Genomic DNA, 21,106 nt, shown 5'->3' with positions numbered 1-21,106 from the left:
TTTAAACCACCAAAATAGGTCACAAGGCCATGTCCTTACATTCCCTCTGGAGTCCTTGGACAAAGTCTGTCCCGTTTTAGACATGATTCTAACAAGCCTGGTTATTTGGTTTCCAACCGCATCATAATACAAGCAAAGTGGGAAGAAGAATGGGGCGTGGAAGAGACGGGACAGAGAGTGAGGGAAGGTTCCTGGACCAGGCATAGTAACCAGTGAATTAGTTCATTAGTTCCCCCTTCATGACCAAGCTAAGTAGTTTGCTTTTTTCACTCAGACCTTCTCCTCACAGATGCCAGAGAAGTTCAGGTTGAAAGAAACTTCTGTTCTCATTCCTGAGTCTCTTCTACGACCTAAAATCAAACACTTTTATTTTGGATTAAGTGCTTCCCAACTGGTTTAAACTGGAATTAAATTTTATAGGAAGCTCTTAGACAATTTAAAACTGTAAGAATGATGGATCTGTAAACTTTCAACTCTAGATTATTTACTATCAATTTTTTTCCAGGTTCCCAAAGCTAATCCCTCTCTCATTTTAAGTAGACAAGAAATAAAAGATGCTTAAGAGTCACTGTCCATATCCAGGACGATTAAATGACTTTTGCCTCCTAGATAGTGACCAACAGACTTTCAAGAATGGAAGAACTGGATTCCGAGCCAAACACACTTAATTTTAAGCCAAAACAAACAAACAAACAAAACCACAAACAAACAAACAAACAAAAATCTGTAGGTATTGGGAAAACAAATTTCAATTGCTCAATTTTATTTTACTAAAACAATTTTTTAAAACAAGAAATAGATGAGACATTAAATTCTCGTCTTCCACGGTATTAAGAAAAAGTAGTATCTTCTAAAGGGATCAGAAATATTTATGATTCTTCTATCATACCTATGGTAATACATATTCTTTTTAGTTGGAACTAAACCTCACTTATATCCTACCATTAGGGAAATTATCTATGAAAATTAATTACTGAGAAAACACAGTCTGTCTTTTGCATTCATGAGAAAAGATAAAACAGCATTTTATAAAACTTGGACCATCTGCAAAATTTTTAATACACTTAAGGTATTCACACACCTTTTCAAGTAGGGTATCAAAAATAATTTTTGCTTGTTTGAATGGCAATAGACTGTTTTTATGAAAACCAGGCATGCCCTTAAGTCATAACAACATATTCAGGGCTAATGGGCCTGTGCCAAATATACCAAGATTTTAGTTTTTTTATTTAAATCTGATTTTATAGTTCTGTCCTCTTACCATGTGGCTTCTGACATTACTGAGAAGCTAAACCCGGAAAGCAGGGCAGCCTGAGTTTCTGGCATAGGGGAGGTACATGAAAGTGAAGCATACTTTTTTCTTCTTTAAAGATTTATTTATTTAAGAGAGAGGGTGTAAAACAAAACCAAAACCAAATCAAAAAACAGGCAATTACATGAACATATGCTTTGCTATTTTTTAGAAAAAAAAAAAAAAAAAAAAAAGCATGCAATTACTTGAATAAACACATGCTACTGCCACTTTTTCTTCACTATCATGTACATTTAATATAATTCTAATCAGAAACTGTTATTCAATGATAGTGGAGAAATGGAGAAAGTTTTTTATTTCCAAACCAGACAGAGCAGTCGTCCTACTAAAAAAGGGGATCAATGTTTTTGCCCTTGGTCTGCCTGCTTATGAGGTCCCAATCACAGAAACTGGAATTGGGTAGTGCTATAAATAATGACATCAGATGCTGTCTCCCCTCCCTGCACAGTGGGGAGAGGGTAAAGAAAGAGGGAACGAGGGAAGCCCAAGTAGACTCCCCACTGAGTGTGGAGCCCGAGGTAGGGCTCAACCTCACAACCCTGAGAGCACGACCTAAGCCAAAACCAAGAGTCAGATGTTTAACCCACGGCACCACCCAGGTGCCCCCCAAGTGAAGCACACCTTATGAGAAAACGATGTTTTTCTTTACTGAGTGTGTGCAATCAATGCACCTAAGCAAATTTGGCGGAGAGTATATGGGGGTAATCAATTCATGTATTTGCCAGGTGTCATTTCCTTACAAATAACAGAGTTCCCCCAGGTTTTAATTGTAATTATAGTTGCTCCACAAAAATCATCAACAGATTTGCACACAGACAGACAGGCAGACCTAGAGTGAATGGAGGAACAATATGAGCACAGACGGCTTAAAATCTCTATGCCTCTCCCCCCTTGTGTTTCCCACCTTGCTTGTTGTAGCAACTCCAACAGTCCTGAGGGTTGCTGGGAAACAAGATAAAACACTGGAAGCTTCTGGGATGAGGTAGGGTGTGAGAAGAGGAGGGTAGGGAACTACGGAGGGCACGGATCCTGTATAAGGAAGGAGGCAGAAGTGGCAAGCCTATGATAAATACCCAGTCCCAAAACACCTTCTCCCACAGAATTGGGAGAGTTTTCCCCTTTACAACACTGCTTAAAATTAAATTATCAACCAGGTACTTTAATTAGAAATGTAAATGTTGAGGCCATCCAGCTATCAGGCTGTATAAAGTTGTTCCAGCCACCTTCTCCTTCCAGTAGCTTCTCCTCTGTCCTTTCCACAGCGTAAATGAGAAACTTGCTCGGGACGAAAACGTGAGGGCAATTTAGAAGCAAGAACCGGGATTTACTGATCTCGTGTTAGTTGTTCAGTGAACCTTTGCTCTGTTATTTCAGGATTACAAAGTTCATGGGTTTTCCTTCTTTCCTTATGTATACAAACATATACGTATCAAAATAAACTTGTCAGCTAACTGCTGTCAAGGAGGAAGTTGTGACATGTATCTGCCAGCATCAGCGAAAGTTCGAAAGAGAGAGCTCGGCCCTCAACAGACTAGTTCATTTCATTTCATGGCCACCCTGGGCCACCTGCCCTGGAGCCACCATTTCCCTCTCCAGGGAAGCTATGATGCAGGCCTGAAGTGATTTTTTTTCCCCCTACAAAAACCACCACAGCAACAACAATGGAAAAAGTTTTTTCCCTACAGAGGTTATGCCGGACCATGCAAGAAAAGTTGGCAGACACGGCCATGTGTATCAGAATATACCCAGACTTCCTTGGGATCGGGGAGGCTGGGCCCAGGGGAGGGAGCTGCAGGAGAAGGACTCTTGTAGCAGCCCCACAACACACTTCCACTGTCTTCCCAAAGAAACCACTTAATATTACACAACTCAGTTAAAGAAAGGGGAAAAAACACGAGGGTAAACAAATAAGGAATATAAACAAAAACCTAGACTACCACAAATTTAATAAAAAATCCTCATTACTCTAAAATTGTAAGTGAAGATCAGGAACCCAGACCAGTGGAGAGGAAAAGCATTATCACTAAATGCGGTGGTGACCTGGTGATGGCCAAAAGTGAGTCTGGAGCAACTTGAGATTCTAAAACATAAAAGTTTAGACTTAGACTTCATGGCACAAAAACCAAACCAAACCAAACCAAAAAACAGGCAATTACAGGAATGAACATATGCTTTGCTATTTTTTAGGAAAAAAAAATAGCATGCAATTACTTGAATAAACACATGCTACGGCCACTTTTTCTTCACTATCATATACATTTAATGTAATTCTTATCAGAAACTGTTATTCAATGATAGTGGAGAAATGGAGAAAGTTTTTTATTTCCAAACCAGACAGAGCAGTCGTCCTACTAAAAAAGGGGAACAGTGTTTTTGCCCTTAGTCTGTCGTTTATGAGGTCCCAATCGCAGAAACTGGAATTGGGTAGTGCTATAAATAATGACATCAGATCCTGCCTCCCCTATCAGGTCCTGAGCTGGACACCATCGGCATACGTCCAGGGAAGGGTTAATGCAGGCCTTGGTTGCTCAGATCCTGTACATTTCCAAAAAAGGCCTGTCCTCAAAACTGGCTCTGGGCCAGTTCCCAGGAAATGAGCTCTGAGCCCTTGGAATACTCTGCCTGATCAGAAAGTTTTTATGTGCCCTAAGTCTTAGACCATGCAACACCAATGTGCTCAGACAGTTTACACTAACAAGTGTGATATGTGCTGAACACATGTTTTTGCTCTGGGAGGCTGGAGTCTGAAGAGCCAAGGTCAGTTGTAAAGGTGCGGCATGCCTTTGTGATTGATCCCTAATGAAAACCCTGGACACTGAGGCTCAGGTGGGCTTCTCTGGTTCACAATACTCTGCCCAAGACGTTACACATCATTGCTGGGAAAATTAAGTGTGTCCATACAACTCTGCTGATAAGACACTTGCATACTTGTGCCTGATTTCTCCTGGCTCTCCTGGGACTTTCTCCTGGGACTTTGCCCAGTGAGCCTGTGCCCTTTGCTGATTTTATTCTGTACCCTTTTTCTATAATAAACCAAAACTATAAATTAAACTATCACAGGACTCACAGTGTAACAGCTTTCTGAGTCCTGTGATTCCTTCTAGCAAACCACTGAGCCAAAGAGTAGTCTTCAGGACCCCCTTTCCAAGCACACTGTCAAGTTCAATCCTAAAAACCTTGCAAAATCACTGCCAGTTCAGAGATAATAAAGCCAAGACTTTTCAAAGAGGTTAAGTCATTTGCCTGGTTGTTTAAAAAAAAAAAAAAATCAATCTGTCCATTCTATTATTACTACACTGTAATGTTATGGGTCACAAAGAATTTTTTAAATAATCTTATAACTCAGTCAACACTGGAAAAACTTTCTTTGGAAAAAATAAAATGCAATTTCATTAACCCTGAAAAATAGTTAGACTACAATTGGTCTATAAACACAATCCAACTTAAAGTTGGACTTACAAGAACTTTATGTATGTCTGAGATGGTTCTAAAAGCCATAATCAGGGGCGCCTGGGTGGCTCAGTGGGTTAAGCCACTGCCTTCAGCTCAGGTCATGGTCTCAGGGACCTGGGATCGAGCCCCGCATCGGGCTCTCTGCTCAACAGGGAGCCTGCTTCCTCCTCTCTCTCTGCCTGCCTCTCTGCCTGCTTGTCATCTCTCTCTGTCAAGTAAATAAATAAAATCTTTTAAAAAAATAAAATAAAATAAAAATAAAAGCCTAATCAAATGTTTTTTCACCTATAAGGTGTCCCTCATCTGCTTACTCCTTCTGCCCACAAAAAGTTTCCAGTGTAATTCAATTCTCAATACTTCCTGTCTTTGAACACTGTGGGTCTATGCATGGTCTGTGTGCATGTTGGGAGTTGGGGGTTTGGGGGGAGGGGGCTAGAAAGAAAGAAATGGGTATATTATTATTTTCTTCATGTCTGCAAATGTAGGTTAAAAGGTTATCTCTGGATGTTTAGGAAGAAAAATTAAAATGCATTCCAATGTCAGTTTGTAGGTATGTGTCTATCAATGCCAGTGTGTGCAGGAACGCATCGTGTGTGCAAGACACACAATAGCAGGCACATTTCAAGTAGGTTTTGTTTTAGGCTCAGCATTCCGCCACATAAGTATCTGAAAGCACCAACTCCTACTTGATTTTATTTGAGAAGTACACTGGCATTATGTCTTTCTTTGGGGACTAAAAAATTAGCAGGCATAGAATTTCTGTAATAATCATTAGTATTTCTTGAAATATTCTTGTTTAGTGTAGTTTTATAATCTATATTTGGAAAACATTGATAGAAAACCTAATTTAAAATGATGATTTCTTCTATGGAATTAGCTACAGACTAAATTCATAATATAGGCTATTTGTTTTAGTTTTGTGCCAAGGCAATTTTATTGAATAAAAATAGCTAATTTTACATTTTCCTAATTCAAATGTATATGCCTGTGTAATGTAAAAAAGGATTTTTAAACTTCTATAGATCAGAGGCCTTATTCAGGAGTTGAAAAAGTCTTGGCAAGAACCTGCCTTTCTTGGCTGGCTATTTTTTTAAGACTCTAATTTTTAGAGTAGTTTGGAGAGCACAGCAAAATTGAGCAGAATGTACAGAGATTTCCCATATCCGCTCTATTCCACATGCGCAAAGCCTGCCCCATGATCAACATCGCCCATCAGAGTGGTACATTTGTTACTAATGATGAACCCACAGACACACATCATTACCACCAAGAGTCCATTTTTTATCCTTGGGTTCATTCTTGGTGTTGTACACTCTATGAATTCGAAAACTGTATAATGACATGTATGCACCATTACAGTACCATACAGAATAACCTTACTGCCCTAAAATGCCTCTGTTCCACCTGTTCCTTTCTTCCTTTCCTGTAACCCCTGGCAACCACCAATCTTATCATTGTCTCCATACTTCTGCCTTTTCCAGAGTGTCATATAGTTGGAATCATACAGTCTGTAGCTTTCAAGATTGGTCTCCTTCACTTAGTCATGGGAATTCTTTCCCCCATGTCTTTCCAAGGCTCGATAGCTCATTCTTTTTTGGTGCTGAATAATATTCCATAGTCTGTAAGTATCCCAGGTGACTGACCCATTCACCAACTGAAAGACACCCTGGTTGCTTCCAGGTTTTGGCAGATTAGAATAAAGCTTCTATAAATATCCATGCGCAGGTTTTGTGCAGACATAACTTTTTAACTCTTTTAGGTGAACACAGAAAAGTATGGTTGCTGTACAGTAGGCAAGAGTATGTTTAGTGTTGTAAGAAACTGCGAAACTGTCTTCTAAGTGGCTGTACCATTTTGTACTCCCACCAGCAATGAATCAGAGCTCCTGTTGCTCCACATCCTCGCCAACATCTGGTGTCCTCAGTGTTCTGGATTTTGGCCATTCTCATAGGTATGGAGTGGTAAGCACCTGTATTTTCATTTAAAAGTGCATCTGAAATGTAACACTTCCCAGACTGTACCCCAAAGACTGGAAAGGTCACAGTTCTGTTTTAAAAAAAACCTTCTGTGAAACTACTGCCCTAAATGGATTTTTCCCTGCCAATTACCTACAGCTGGAAAAGGATTTTGTGTATGTTGGATATTGAGAATTGAAGACACTGGAAATTTTACGTTAATGACCTGGGAAGTCAACACAGAAAGCTCACATTAGATCAAACTGAGGGAGGAGGTAAGAGAAATGGGTGAAGGGGATCAAAATGTACAAACCTGCAGTTACAATTAGGTCATGGAGATATAACGTACAACACAGTGATGACAGCTAATAATACTGTACTGCATATTTGAAAGTTGCAGAGAATAGATCTTCAAAGTCCTCATCACAAGAAAAAAAAAAATGTTTGTGACTATGTGTGACAGATTTTAATTGGACTTACTGTGGTGCTCATTTCAGGATATATACACATATCAAATCTTTATGCTGTACATATGACACAAATATGATGTTACATGTCAGTTATACCTCATTCAAAAAAGAAAATCAAACTAGTATGATTTCATTTTTTTTTTAAAGATTTATTTATTTATTTGAGAGAGAGTGCATGCACACACACACACATACAAGCAGGGGGAATACCAGAGGGAGAGAATCTTCAAGCAGACTCCCTGCTGAAGGCAGAGTCCCACGCGGGGCTCTATCAATTGACCCATGAGATCATGACCTTAGCCCAAACCAAGAGTCAGACAGTTAACCAACTAGCCCCCAAACAAACATGATTTTTTAAAAAACTAAGCTTAAAATCTTTCTTGCTCCAAATTTATCATCTGGGAGTCAAATTCAGCCAAGAATATGCAATTCTTCTATTAATTGAAACTCACTTAAATCACCATTCTAAGCTGGTTTTCCCATAAGGACAGACTGCTCCAAAAGAAACGAGAGAATTTGGCTCACAGTGAATTATTCGAACTTTTTCTTAGTTAACTAAAAATGAATTTGACCATTCACTAGAGAAATCATATCAAATTCTGTGGTGATAATAAAATAATGACTGCTTTGCAGCTGGAGGGCCTTTTTTTGTGTGTGTGTGCATATCTAGCTGTGGTGCATTTTAATAAGAATGATGACTGCGTCAGCTTTTACCCATGAAGCAGATCTTTATGTTATGCTTCTGTCTTCCACTCACCAGTGTTTAAGACTTTGTTCGTAAGAAGATCACTGACATAAGAGACATACAGACTGGCAAACGTATCATCACAATAATGAATTCACCCACTTAAGATTTGGCACACTGATTTCAAAATGAAAAACCTAGAATTTACTAGATTTTCAGTATGTGTGAGATTCCACTGTTTTCCCTGAATCACTAAAGCTATGGAGCGTTTGCATAGGAACAGGTCTGCTGTTAACATGAATCATTTTCAATATATCCGTGACACTGTGTCCACAGGACCACAACTGAAAGCACCAGCTTCATTCTCCATTCATGGGTTACCGAAAGAAGCATGTGGCTTCTTCAAGTGTAATGACTGACACTGCCTTAAAAAAAAAGGGGCAGCTTGCTTCCTGACTCATGTTGAAAAAATTCTGAGCAGTATTTTAAAACTTCTTCAGTAAATTTCTCATTTGGTGACTGGAGGAAAATACATAAAATAAATACCCTCATTGATTTCTCCATGTAATTTATAAAAAAAAAAAAAAAAAGAAACTTGTAAATAAATCCCGTATTTCCCTCACCACAAATTTCTCCAAAAGTATGAACTCCGTCAAAGATGGCTCGCTAGCAAGCTCTACTGAACTCAAAGTGACAGAATTTAAGAGGACATAATGAGTACTTCTGCTACACAAAATCATTATCTATCTCTAACACTTCTTTCTGAGGCTGACTTCTAAACCTGTAGCAGAGTGGGCCCTGCTAACTTTAAGGCATTGATGAAGAATCGTTGAAAGCTCTTATCATAAATGGATTCAACACAAATGATGACAAAGTGAGAAATCCAGAGAAATATATCCTCACATAGGAAAGTCAGTGGCATAAAATGCCAAATGCCTTTAACTGAAGCTTTCCTGTTCATTAAGCAAGTTCTATAAAAACTTCTGAAAGTAAATTCTTCAGGGCTCAATTGTGAATGTGCAATTTCTATTTCTACTATACTGCTATTTACTCAAAAACTAATTTTAATGAGTAAGACTCAGAGTTTGCCAAAGTGCTTTCCACAAAACAACTTTCTCAAGATGTTCCAGAGCTCTAATCAAGTGAGAAACCCTGAACAATTCATTCACTTCTTGGATATGCATAATGTACACTAACGCAGAAAAAGTTCCCAGAAGTCAACCATTAGAAATGTTTAATATTGTTTCAATAAGTATTTCCCAGACATAGCTGGCCACATATGCAACACCTAATTAAACAGTTTGGGAAATGCTCTCCCATAATGTTAGAAAAATAATACTCTCATTTAAGAAATAGTAGGAAATATTTATTACATTCTAGGCACTCTGCTGGGAACCAGATTTCTAGTCTTTAAACAGAATATTGGTCTTTTGTGACTTTTTTTTTTGACTTACATTTTTCTCTTTTATACAGCTCTGTCCTTAATAGCATTGTTTGTTTGTTTTCCAATTGTGTCTGAACTTTTTTCTTCATTGATGTGAAAGCCTAACAAATGTAAAGTAGTTACATTAGTATCTGGCTCCACTCTGTACTTTGTATACAGTAAATATTCTGTAAGTGATTCTTGGATAACAAAGTGTACATGTTTTTTAGACAAAACGATGAAAATCCAAACAAATGCAACACTTCTGAGTTGGTTGAGAAATCCTAAGAACACTTTGAGGCCATCAGCAAGATCTTTTCAATCTATATTTCAGAATGTTTGGAAGGAAACCATCTTAGGGGAAAGTCAGCAGCTAGCTTTCTGCACATTTCTGTACGGGGAAAACGGATCTGACTGCACAAAGGTATAAGTGGATGATCCCCCTTTTAAATTTAACGTCGGGCTTGGCATGTTCCGTTAATACAAAGAAAGTATCAGCCAGGAACTGGGATGTCACCGATATGCAAATGAACTACACTCAAAACTTGTTGTTGTTCCTCTGTAATGGATTGGTAACAGTCTATTTATATTCTTGTCCCATCTCCTCAGATTTCACTGTCTTATTCTCAGTCTGTCCTACTCATGATCTTACTCTAGCCTCTCCTTGAGCATAAATACGTCATAAATTTTCAGAGATGCCACTTGTGGTCAAAGAAAAGATTAAATGAACTGGCATCCGTGATCATAAAAATCATGATCTCGATATCCAAACCAGGCCCATTATGGGACACAGAAACTACACAATCAATAAACCTTCAACAACTGTGGATGCTTCATGCGCTAAGTACAGACTGGGGGCTGCTGAACGGAAAGACCAGGTCGATAAAAGGACAGTGGGAGCCTGAGAAGTATGCATGACTAGATGGGGAAGGTGGCTCTAGAAAGCCAAGGATGGGGGGTTTCGATTTGTTATGGAGGAAACCATGGTCACATCTGAGGGCTTCTGAGCAGAAAACTCCCATGGTGAAGTTCATACTTTTTTTGTTTTAAAGGTAATGTTTTTTGTTTTGTTTAAAGATTTTATTTTTTATTTGATAGAGATCACAAGTAGGCAAAAAGGCAAGCAGAGAGAGAAGGGGGGAAGCAGGCTTCCTGCTGAGCAGAAAGCCAGATGCAGGGTTCGATCCCAGGACCCTGAGATCATGACCTGAGCGGAAGGCAGAGGCTTAACCCACTGAGCCACCCAGGTGTCCCGTAAAATTCATACTTAAAAGAGTTCAGGTGTCAATGAACTGGATGGGTGAGGAGCTGTTAGTTAAGAATTTAAAACACTGGGTTACAGTGACTGACCTCTGTCCAGAGATCAGGGCCACCGACGAAAAGCTGACACTGTGGGGGATGAAGATGCCCACGATGATTTCAAAGAAAGAGCCACTAAAGCTTTGAAAGAAATGAAGAAGAAGGTGGGATACACCAAACCTGAGACGGATTCCTCCAGAGTGGCTCAAATGAAGCCACACGAGGGAAAGGCTGGGAAGAGAAGCTTCTTTTAACGAAGAAGTGATGGGTTGTTCTGATACGCTGGGTTGAAGCGTCCAGCATTTAAGTGAGGCAACAGGACAGGAAACCTAAATTATGTCCCAGTAAAATAAGAGTGACAAGCCTTATCAATAAAAGCTTATTTCTTATTAGCCTTCCCTGGGGGTACATGGAAAATGGGCTTTCAAAAACGTAGAGAGCGAAAAAGGGGAAGGGGACATGCCAGTAACTAAACAATTCCGCACAAGTCAGTGGCAGCTGTCTCAAAGCAAGATTTATCTACTACAGCACGATCTATCCAAAGCAAATCTGTGCAGAGAATTACAAAATATTTTTAGGACTGATAAATGTTCTCTTACATGTATTTTTCAAAATGCTGTCGAGAGAAATGATGGGGAATTTAAATGAGTCGGCCCAATATTTGTGTAAGGATTCCACAGCCAATGTACATAATTTTCTCACTATTAATGCTTAGCACTGGGCTCGGGCATTTCCCCTGCCAGCCAGTGGAGTTTTCAGTACTGGCCCTGGCGGGAGTCCCACCAAGCAATCCCTCCCAACCCCAAACATTCCCAACTATCCTTGCCATGCCAGTTCAACCACTGCCCCTTAAACCTTACGTAAACATCGACTCACATGGCAATATACTCCGACTCTGCTTCTTCCTAACTGTAAGCTACTTAAATTACCTCCGCCTCAGTTTCTTTAGCTATAAAATGCAAAAGAGCTGACAAAATCCCTACTTGTGTCTGTTGCAAACATGGGATGTAAGGTAGGCAAAAGGTACAGCAGAGACTATGCCCAATAAATATAATTAAGAGTATTCTCTTAATCCATGAAATAAACGGAGTTTAAATATTTTACTAGGTAAGTTTCAGTAAAGTTATATTTGTGTTAAATTGGTGGTTATGTTAGGTCAGTGGTTTTAAAATTCATTTAATAATGAAATCCTTTTCAAAAAAATTGTGTACAGAGAAGAGCCAGAGCAGCTATAATTTACAAAGGGATATGACAGCTCAGATTTCACTCACTCATTCGGCTTCCTTCATACTTCCTTCACCAGGCACCCCAGCTTCCAATGTAGGCTCCCAGGGCTCCAGGGAAAAGACCTTTTTTCCTAAATCATTATTTTTGGATAATAACTGATAAAGTATAAAATCACGGGAAGGAAGTCCCCATCACCAAGAGGAATACGCTAAGTTCTGATTTTTTAAAAAATGATCGTTCTTTTCATTATGACATCTTAAGAAGCACTTGATGGTTTCAAAATAATTGCATATTTCAAGATTTCTAGAATGAGTATGTAATTCTTTCACAATGAAAATTGATTAATGTCTTTGAGATGATCTTCTTCTACTTCGCCACCCTCTCAACACGCCCAGGCCTGCACCCACATACACTTCTCCTTTCGAAGAAAGTCAAAACAAATGCACTTTATCAATCAAGCAAATTGCCTCTCTCCATGGCATCCCATGAGCAAGGAATTAAACATTGGGAACCCAGGTGGATTAAGGCCCCCAGAAAATCTGCTTGATCACCAGAATGCTATTGATTTTTTAAAACTGAATTAAATACTTTTAGAGTCCAAACTCCCTAGGTGTGTCATCGTTTCCATTAAGTCTCTCATAATGTTAAGCAATTGCATTATCTTTCTGTCCCCTAAAAGCCTTTGAGCACGCCACGGGGCTTATAACTTGGCTACACAGCTTCTGAATTCTTAAGAAATTCTATTGCAAGTGACACGACCAGATTTGGGGCTTTTTGAAGTATTTGACTATCACTATACCTGACCATTTAGTTAGAAAACTGCTTCTCGGGGCGCCTGGGTGGCTCAGTAGGTTAAGCCGCTGCCTTCGGCTCAGGTCATGATCGCAGGGTCCTGGGATCGAGTCCCACATCGGGCTCTCTACTCAGCAGGGAGCCTGCTTCCCTCTCTCTCTCTCTCTCTGCCTGCCTCTCCATCTACTTCTGATTTCTCTCTGTCAAATAAGTAAATAAAATCTTTAAAAAAAAAAAAAAACTGCTTCTCACCTGCCGGAAGACCTTTTAGCCTTCATTAAATGATTGAATAAGCATCTACTTATTCAAAAAAACATTGTACTAGGCGGGGAGACAGGATCTGGGGAAACTGCAATGAATAAGACGGACCCTAACTCCAAGAAGCTCAAGGTCAGACAGATGCTCAAGGAAACACTTGCTAATAAAACAATATGACAACATGGTTTTAGAAATACCTAGAAGAATAATACAGGGACCAGAGTGCCAAAAAAGACTTCTCATAGAGGAATTTGGTCGGATCTTTAGCAAAGATCCAACAATGAAGGCCTCCCAGGGCTGAGATGGGGGAAGATGGGGAGGACAGGATGTAGATGGGAGTTCTGCAGCATGTGCAAAGGCCCAAGAAAAAGAAGGGTAGCATGTGATTTGAGGAACTGTGGACACTTCTGTTAGTGATACATGTGATGCTCCAAAACAGTTATGTGAACAGAATATCCCAAAGGAGGGGGGGCCCATACTCACACACTTCAAAAGATGCCAGTCTACCCACGACCACATGAAAGAGCGTCTTTTCCTATAATTAAAGGTATACACCTATAGCCAACTCTGAACATTCTGCCAGATATTAAGTGTCTAATGTATTAATAATTTCTAATATAAATGTTAGATTTCTTACCACACAGTCACACTCCTCGATTGGAAAACTCTCAATTTAATAAACATTTCTTTATTCTCATATCCTTTCTAAAGGGAAGACACTTTTACATTCTTGAGTGAAAAAACACTGAGGTCTCAAGAGTATAATACAATCCCTGGAGGCATATATTTTATATGCATATAGACACATAAAATGCTGAAAGAATAAGTTCTAACACATTAGTAGAAGATGAAAAAATCACATGTTTCTTATGTTCTTCTTTTTTTTGGCTTATCTCTTTAACAAAAAGTCTTGACAATAAATACTTCTGATTTGTGCATTTTTTAAAACCTCAGTTATATCCTCACGATATTCTATCCTTGCCGGAAACACAATCGGGGAATCCTGCAGGGGTCCATGGACAGGCCCAGTGGGCTCCCCTTGCTCCGTCCTTTGACAACTGGCACCACGGACTCAGCATGCTCTCCCATCCCCAGGAGCTGTCACTGCTTACTTTCTCCTTCCTGTTTCTTCTACCACTAAGTGCACGACTGACTACAAATGAGATGAAGGGCCAGAATCCCTTTGTGGTCTTAAGGATTTTACTATCAATCAATAAGGGAGAAAGAAGAAGGCAGGAGATCACAAGCATGACAAGTACAGGGAAAGAATGACTTTTGCATAAACTTCCCAAATTGTGTACAGTTGAGGCCAGACATTAGCACATCCCTGAAACTGGAAGATGCACTGGGTAAGGGCCCATGGAAGGTCCTGAACCACTGACAGCTATGAAGTTATTCCAAGAAGTCCAGGAATCAGAGATGTGTAACAAAGACCATTGCTAAAATAAATTAATCTAGCTGTATATATACATTTTCAAGCATATGTAGACAGTCTTATAAACCAAACTCATAACATCTAACACTTCTTCCTCATTATTTCTCAATCGAAAGACATGAAAACTATCACTCTCCAATCATGATCCTTTGATGTTCAAGCGTCTCCATGTTCAAAGAGGCTGAGAACAACAGTGTAGAGGAATGAGCACAGGTCTCAAGAGGGTTACAGAATGGGGTACATATATGGTAGCTTCTTCAAAGGACCAAGTAAATTTCAGCATGTCTCTTAAATTCTCTGAGCCTCAGTCTGTACATCCAAAAGTGAGGATACAACAGTTACATGAACCTTCTCTTTAGGGAAACTTAACAGAACTCGGTCTCCCAAATGACACTAAGTCCCCCCTTGTTCCTCACCTTAAGTCCACCAAGAAAACAGAACAGCCAATGTTAACAAGCCTTTCAACCTCCAAATGAAAGCTCAGTTTACCAGGCCACTGGCCAGCCCTGACACAGTTGCCTCTTGGCATTACCTCCTACCCACAGAAACATAAAACAATGTATGTGTAAAACAAATTCTCCCTATTATTTCTTTTTTGAGTGGTAACATGTGAGGTCAACCTTTGCCCTTAGAACAAAGTGTAACTTGTTCTTAGAAAGTGTGAGAAAGAGAAAATGGTTTATTAAGTTTTATCTACAACCTGAATTGAAAATGATCCTTTAAATATGTTCTCAATGGTTTAAATGAAATGATAGTTAAATATAATTCAAGATAATCATATACTATTTCTCCTTAAGATTCCCACCTCCTTTAACCATGAAGTCAGTCTAGTTTATCGAAAATGACACTATTGATAGACTATTATAAGTTAATAAGCACTTTCAATCAAAACAGCAGGATTTTTAAAAATTTTTAAATGCCCAATTAACATGCCACAATGAGAAATACAGAATAAATGTCAGATTCTAATGTAGTTAATGAAAACAATGCATTTTTATCTTCAGGGGAAAAAAAAGTCTTCTCTGCCATTAGCTATAAATACATAAAGAGATTACCATTAAAGGGATTATTAGCATTATTATACTAAAACAAACTTTTATATATCCTTTTGTAGAACAAGATTTGGGGGACACAAAGAAATCACAAGAACAGTCTGTTAAAGTCTTCTTTAGTAGATACACAAGTCCCAGGTATTTGAATCTGAGACAAAAGAAAATACTATCCCTTAATAGGATTACACAGAAAAGGAAACATCTCTTACTTTAAGAGCAACCAAGGTGCTTGCTCCTACAGTGAAAACTGAGGTTATTTTAATTAATTATTTATCCCCAACCCCCCGCCCACCCCGCTGCCTTGCTCCTGGAGGCTTCCATACCTTCTTCACCACTTGCTATGTTAACACCAGTTCAATAATTTGCTGATACAGAATTTTACTGCAGCATTTAACAGATCTCAGAGATTAAGTGTATGGCTCACTCCCTCATTGTACAAGTAAGTAAACAGAGCCCAAAAGAACCCAAGCATCTTACTGGAAATAAGCTAGTTAGTTGAAAAACCTACCCAGAGCATCCCCTAGGCCACACCTCTCACTGGGTGAACAGCAGTAACTGTTACAGTGCTCAAGCAGCTATCTACCTGATTGCGTGGAGAATGTTTTCAATGGGACGCATGGCATATTTTCACTGTTAAAATAATCCAAAAGGATATTAGTCATACACCAACCTCCTCTGGATAGTAAGTGTAGGAGCAGCATTAATTTAGCTGAATCTCCTTGAAATTATTCTTTTTATTCACAACTACGGTGATAGTACCACAGTAAATTAAGAAGTACTGTAATTTCATCCTCTCCCAGTAAGTACATGTTATGTGTGTTATGTTCTCAACTAGTAAATCAAATCAATATGCCAGTCCTGGGGCTTAGGCTATACATACGGGAAATGCGATAACCGTTTTAATTAAAGCTTTTTTGAGACACAGATTGCAGCACGGATCCTAAGCATTTTAAAGATTCACATTAATTCCAATCTTTTTAAAAAATGTATTTACAGAGGAAAGCTGCTTCTGCAATTTATATGTTCATAAATGTTTCCATTAAGCTAAGCAATATTTTGGAATGTGGTCAAATGATACTGAAACTGAATGTCAAGTCCTAACAGCAAGGCTAAATCTCTTGACATTTCTCATATGTGGCCACTGCTCTTTTAAACAAATGTCCCTAAAGGGCTAAAAGGGAGAAAATCCTAACTTAACAAGTGAAGACTGCAAGATGTATTTTAAAAGCTACCTTTCATCTTAACTCTACCTCCTAAATACAAAATTGGATTTGGACTTCTTTCACACTGTTAACAATTTAGTATTAATATATGAATCTGTCATACCTCCCCCCAAGAGAGAAGTTATACACTCCAGCTACATATAAGTTCCAAATTCTTTCCAAAACTAAATGTAGAAAACCAAAATACCGCTCCTTAAAAAAAAAAAGTATGGAGAACTGGCAGACTGCTTATTTACGTCACCCTTCAGAAAACATGGAAACACGCAGCCCCAACTCACCCAAAAAATTATTACTTGTGTTGAAACTACTTTGCGACACCTTTTATGTTTTATGCATTTCACTTCATGCCCAGGATTCCGGTTCTTCACCTGCTTGCAGCTATCAACCCCCAAATCTCTCCAGAGCGAGCTACTACTACAGTATAACAGCTTTAATATGAACAGTGCAAGAGTTCTGCTCATTGCCTGTGGCGTGATCTTAGAGACCCTTGAATCAAACATATCTATGTTCCCTCTTATTTAAAACGGGGGGACCTCCAGCCTGGGATGTGGCTAAAGGGCAGCAATGAGAGAAAAAAAAAAAAAAAAAAACCCAAACACGGAACATGTTAAGAACAAAGGAAACACAAGCCTGTGAACAGGAAATGAAGCAACTCTATATACACAAATACCTTTTGGGGCCGCCAACGTAGGTGAAAGTAAAGGTGGAGTCTGAGTATCTGAAATCTGAAACGGAAAACTCCTGTTAAAAGCTACCCCTCAAGTGGGTTTTTAACCTTGGTCATGACTTGGGTCCCCTATTTAGTGGAGCCAAGAGAAGGCCTGGCGGGGAGGGAGGTGTGGGCTGGAGAACCGGGAGGTCCCCTCTCCGCGCCATGCAGGAGGGGGATGCTGCGCACCCCCGGCCGGGTGCCGCGGGAGGCCGCCCCCCGCAACAAGTGCCGGGTGCCATGGCAACGGCGGGAATTTCCCGGTCGGGGAGGCCGGAAGCGGCCCCCGCCGAGCTCGCGGCTGAGAAAGCAAAATGCGATCCTTCTCCCGGGGGAGCAAAATGGACGAAAGGCGACCCCCCAGGCAGGGGAGCAGGGCGCCTCGGGAACCCCGGGAATCCCTTCTCTTTCCGGGGCAACGCACTGTCAGTCGGAGGGGACTAACGGGAGCTGAAGGCGCGGAGATCGGGCCAGCGCTGCCCCCCGGGGGCCTCGGCGCCGGGCGCAGCCGGCCAGCGCAGCGTCGCGCAGCGCAGCGGGCTCCATTCCCGGCCGCCGCCGCTCAGCCCATTGCGCAAACCCGCGGGTCCTCCCCGCCAGGCTCGGCCACCGCCGCTGAAAGCCGGGAGGCGGGCTGGGGCGCTCCGGGTATCCACAACCCGCTAAAAAAGACCACGCACGGCACCTCCGCCTAGACCCCCGCTGGGGCCACCGTGGTTCAGCCCCCAGAGCTGGTAGCAGCCCCAGACTGGGGGGGGGGGAGCCCCCTCCCCCTTTTCGCTCCCGCTGCAGCAGCTGTTGCCAAATGAACCCCGGAATGGGGACGTGCAACCCACCCCCAGCCCGAACCACACACGTCGCGGTCAGAGAGCTGGGAAGGGGGGCGGCGGGCGGAAGCTGGCGCTGGGTCCGAGGCTCCGGAAAGGCGAGAACTCACCTGCAAACAGGCAGTCCTTCTCGGCTCTGGACTTCTGGATCACGACGTCGATATCCTTCTGAATTCGCTCTTGCCTTGAACACATCCCCATTAAATAAATCCCTGGAAAAGAAGCAGCCGCTATTTCCACCCCACCCCACCCCCCTCGCACGCTTCCAGCTTTCGTAAATATTCAGTTAAAAATGAAACCTCTGGCCGAGGCAGGGGCTGGAGGCGAAGTGGTTTCGGAAGTGATCCTGGGTGAAAGAGGAGGAGGTGGTGGAGGAGGAGGAGGAGGGGGAGGTCGGCTTTGCATTCCCAGATGTGACCGCCCAGCTGCCGCTCGCCACTGCTGGATTCCAATTTCCTCCCCTCCTGACAATGGATGGTGATGACACCGAGTCTCACTTTCTCCCTCCCCCGCCCGGACCAACGGCCGTGGGGGGCCGAGGGTGCTGGAGGCGGCCGGAGAGCGATCACCGGCGGGGCGGCGGGCGCCGGCGAGGGGCGAGCCCCGCTCCGCCTCACGCGCGCACACCCCTCGCGGCCCGCACGCCGGCCTTCCACACCCGCGCACACTCGCGCCCGCGGGCGGCGGCGGCCGTGCCGAGGCTGCTGCAGCGCCGCCCGCCGCAGACCCTCCCGCGCCCAGTCACCGGGTCCCGGCCGCCGGGGTGTGAATAGTATCCGCCATCCCGGGCACAGGCTGGGCGTCCCCGCCCCGGCCGCCGCTCGCGCCGGCAGCTGAGTGGGAATGCAGGTAGTGAAGACTCCCCGGGGCTCCCAGCCTGCACCCCCCCCCCCCCGCCTTCCACCACTTTTATGAATTCGACTCCACTTTCGGAAGGGATTATGAGTCATATGGAAAACCCAAACCGGAGCGGCTGGGAGGGGGGGAAGAGGGAAAAGAAAAATCTTTAGAAATTGAAAATAAATATAACGAACAAATCTTTCCTTGTTGCCACATCAGGCTAGATGGAAAAAGAAGCCTTGACATGACTCCAGACAGACGCTACCCCCACCCCCACCCCCACCCCGGCCCCGGGCCACCTCACCTCCAGAATCTTTTTCTTCCAGGTGGGGAGGTAGTTCAGTCCCTTTGGGACACCCTTTAGGAAATGCAGCCCCTTTCTAGGGACTTTCTCTACTTCCAAAGACTCACCAGTTCTTCCCTCCTAGGTATTTCCGTCCATAAAAAATTGGCAGAATCAATGAGCACGTGCCAGGGTCTCCCTAGAAGATGGATATCTGTTTGGCTTGTTTTAAGAAGCCGCCCCTTTGCCAGTCAGTCAAGGGAAAGCTCCTACCATCCTGCTGTCCTCTTCAGAAGTGAGAGAACGCTCTGATCCTCACTTCCTGTTCTGCCTTAGGACACCTCAGGGCTGAGGTAGCCGTCCTGCCTCTCTATACTGCTCTTTGCCCTAGGACAGGCATCCAAAGGCACTTTTCTTGTTGTTTTTTCCCTCCACTGACAAGGCTGCCCTGAGCAGACCGTGCGTGTCTCCTCTGGTTCTGCATTCCCAGTGCCTGGTGCAGTGCCTGAAAAATAGGAGGCAGGCCTGAAGGCTGGCTGGATGCAGGACTGGTGGTGCCTTGCAGCTTCATTTCTGTGTGGCTACCACAGTCTTAGACAACTTCCTTATCAGCAGAAGTACCCAAGAGTGGCCAGACAGGCTCAGACCCTGAATCAGCCCAGTCTGGATTCTGATATGGGCAACCCATGGTGTGTAGGAGACTTAGAAATGACTCTCATCCCTGACGGGGTCTTAAGATTCTATGGAGATAAATGCAATGAGAAATCATATGTTCCAACCCCTCTGGCCTGCAGAAAAGAAAACACGAAATCATTTGTCCTACAGCCTTGAACACAACACAATCACTGTGAATTTTAAGAAGAAACACTCCTCCGCATTAAGAAGACCGCTGCTGTCTTTGATGTGAAAGTCACAATACAGTACATTTTCTGTTCAGAACTTCTGAAACTTCCCTAGGGTAGGGCCAAGGTGTGTAGTCCTCTTGGCAACCAAAAACACTTCCTTCTGTTCCACGTAGCCAGGAGTATCATGTGTATTTCCCTCCAGCCCTCTGTGCTCTAACTTCTCTAAAATGCTTAAAATCCAACAACTAACCCCAAATTATTTGATGGTTGTCTCTCTATCCAGGAACCTTGCATTCTCAAAGTAAAACCCTTACTACAAATAAATTTGAAATAGTTTTTAAACCTACCTGATGTATTTCTTCTGGATCACCTCTTGGTTTACTACTCCCTTCATAAAATAGGCCTTATTGTGATTTGTCTTATATTTGGCTTTTTTTTTTTTTTCAAACTTCACAGGCTGCCCTGTTTTTGTTAAACAAAACTGACCTCACTCCCTTCATGCCCTTAAGGTGTGATATATTTAAATACTTTTAAATGTTAAGGGATAACATTAGAAACAAAACAAAACAAAAACAAACAAAAAAACCCTTTCTATTTAGTATGCATTTTTGCAAGGTAAGTTCCTCTAACAGAAACTGTACCCTGGCATCAGTGTAATATGCTAGATCCTTAAGCATGATTCTTTCAAATTCAGCCCACAGGCAGTGTCTTATTTATATTACCTCTTACTTAAACATTTAGATTGGTGATTAAAAACTATATGGACGTTTGAGATGAGGAAGTTATATCCCTACCTTAAACACTCCTGTGCACACACACACACAATCACATGAATTCAGAAACACAGCACATGGTAAGCCTTTAATCCATTTGTTAAAGAAACAAAAACTATTCATAGTAAGAGAATTCTAGTAGCATGCTATAGGAAATTCAAGATAGTAAGTAATCAATACATCGGATGATTGGGTCTAGTCAAAAAAAAGTCCCACCAGTTTAGAAAAATGATCCCAAGCCATAA

At 41.8% G+C, this 21,106-nt stretch overlaps 1 protein-coding gene across 4 annotated transcripts in view; it reads right to left on the bottom strand.

Annotated features, from left to right (window-relative positions):
* Positions 1-19,551, bottom strand: part of PARP8 (poly(ADP-ribose) polymerase family member 8) — a 178,754-nt gene extending 159,203 nt beyond the window's left edge. The window contains exons 1-3 of one of the 4 annotated variants that reach the window (XM_059173947.1): positions 19,372-19,551; positions 18,231-18,332; positions 17,255-17,309 (exon numbers count right to left, since the gene is read on the bottom strand). In XM_059173947.1, coding sequence (XP_059029930.1) covers positions 17,255-17,309; positions 18,231-18,321 — 146 coding nt within the window. In that variant the 5' untranslated portion in view covers positions 18,322-18,332; positions 19,372-19,551. Of the gene's footprint in view, positions 1-17,254; positions 17,310-18,230; positions 18,333-18,419; positions 18,781-18,865; positions 18,982-19,371 lie in introns of those variants that run through there. The other 3 variants (XM_059173948.1, XM_059173946.1, XM_059173949.1) reach the window with 3 other exon arrangements.
* Between the last annotated feature and the right edge of the window lie 1,555 nt (positions 19,552-21,106).

This window comes from Mustela lutreola, chromosome 5 (genome assembly GCF_030435805.1).
Source record: "Mustela lutreola isolate mMusLut2 chromosome 5, mMusLut2.pri, whole genome shotgun sequence".
Classification (NCBI taxonomy): domain Eukaryota; kingdom Metazoa; phylum Chordata; class Mammalia; order Carnivora; family Mustelidae; genus Mustela; species Mustela lutreola.
This window is presented reverse-complemented; position numbering and strand designations above follow the sequence as displayed.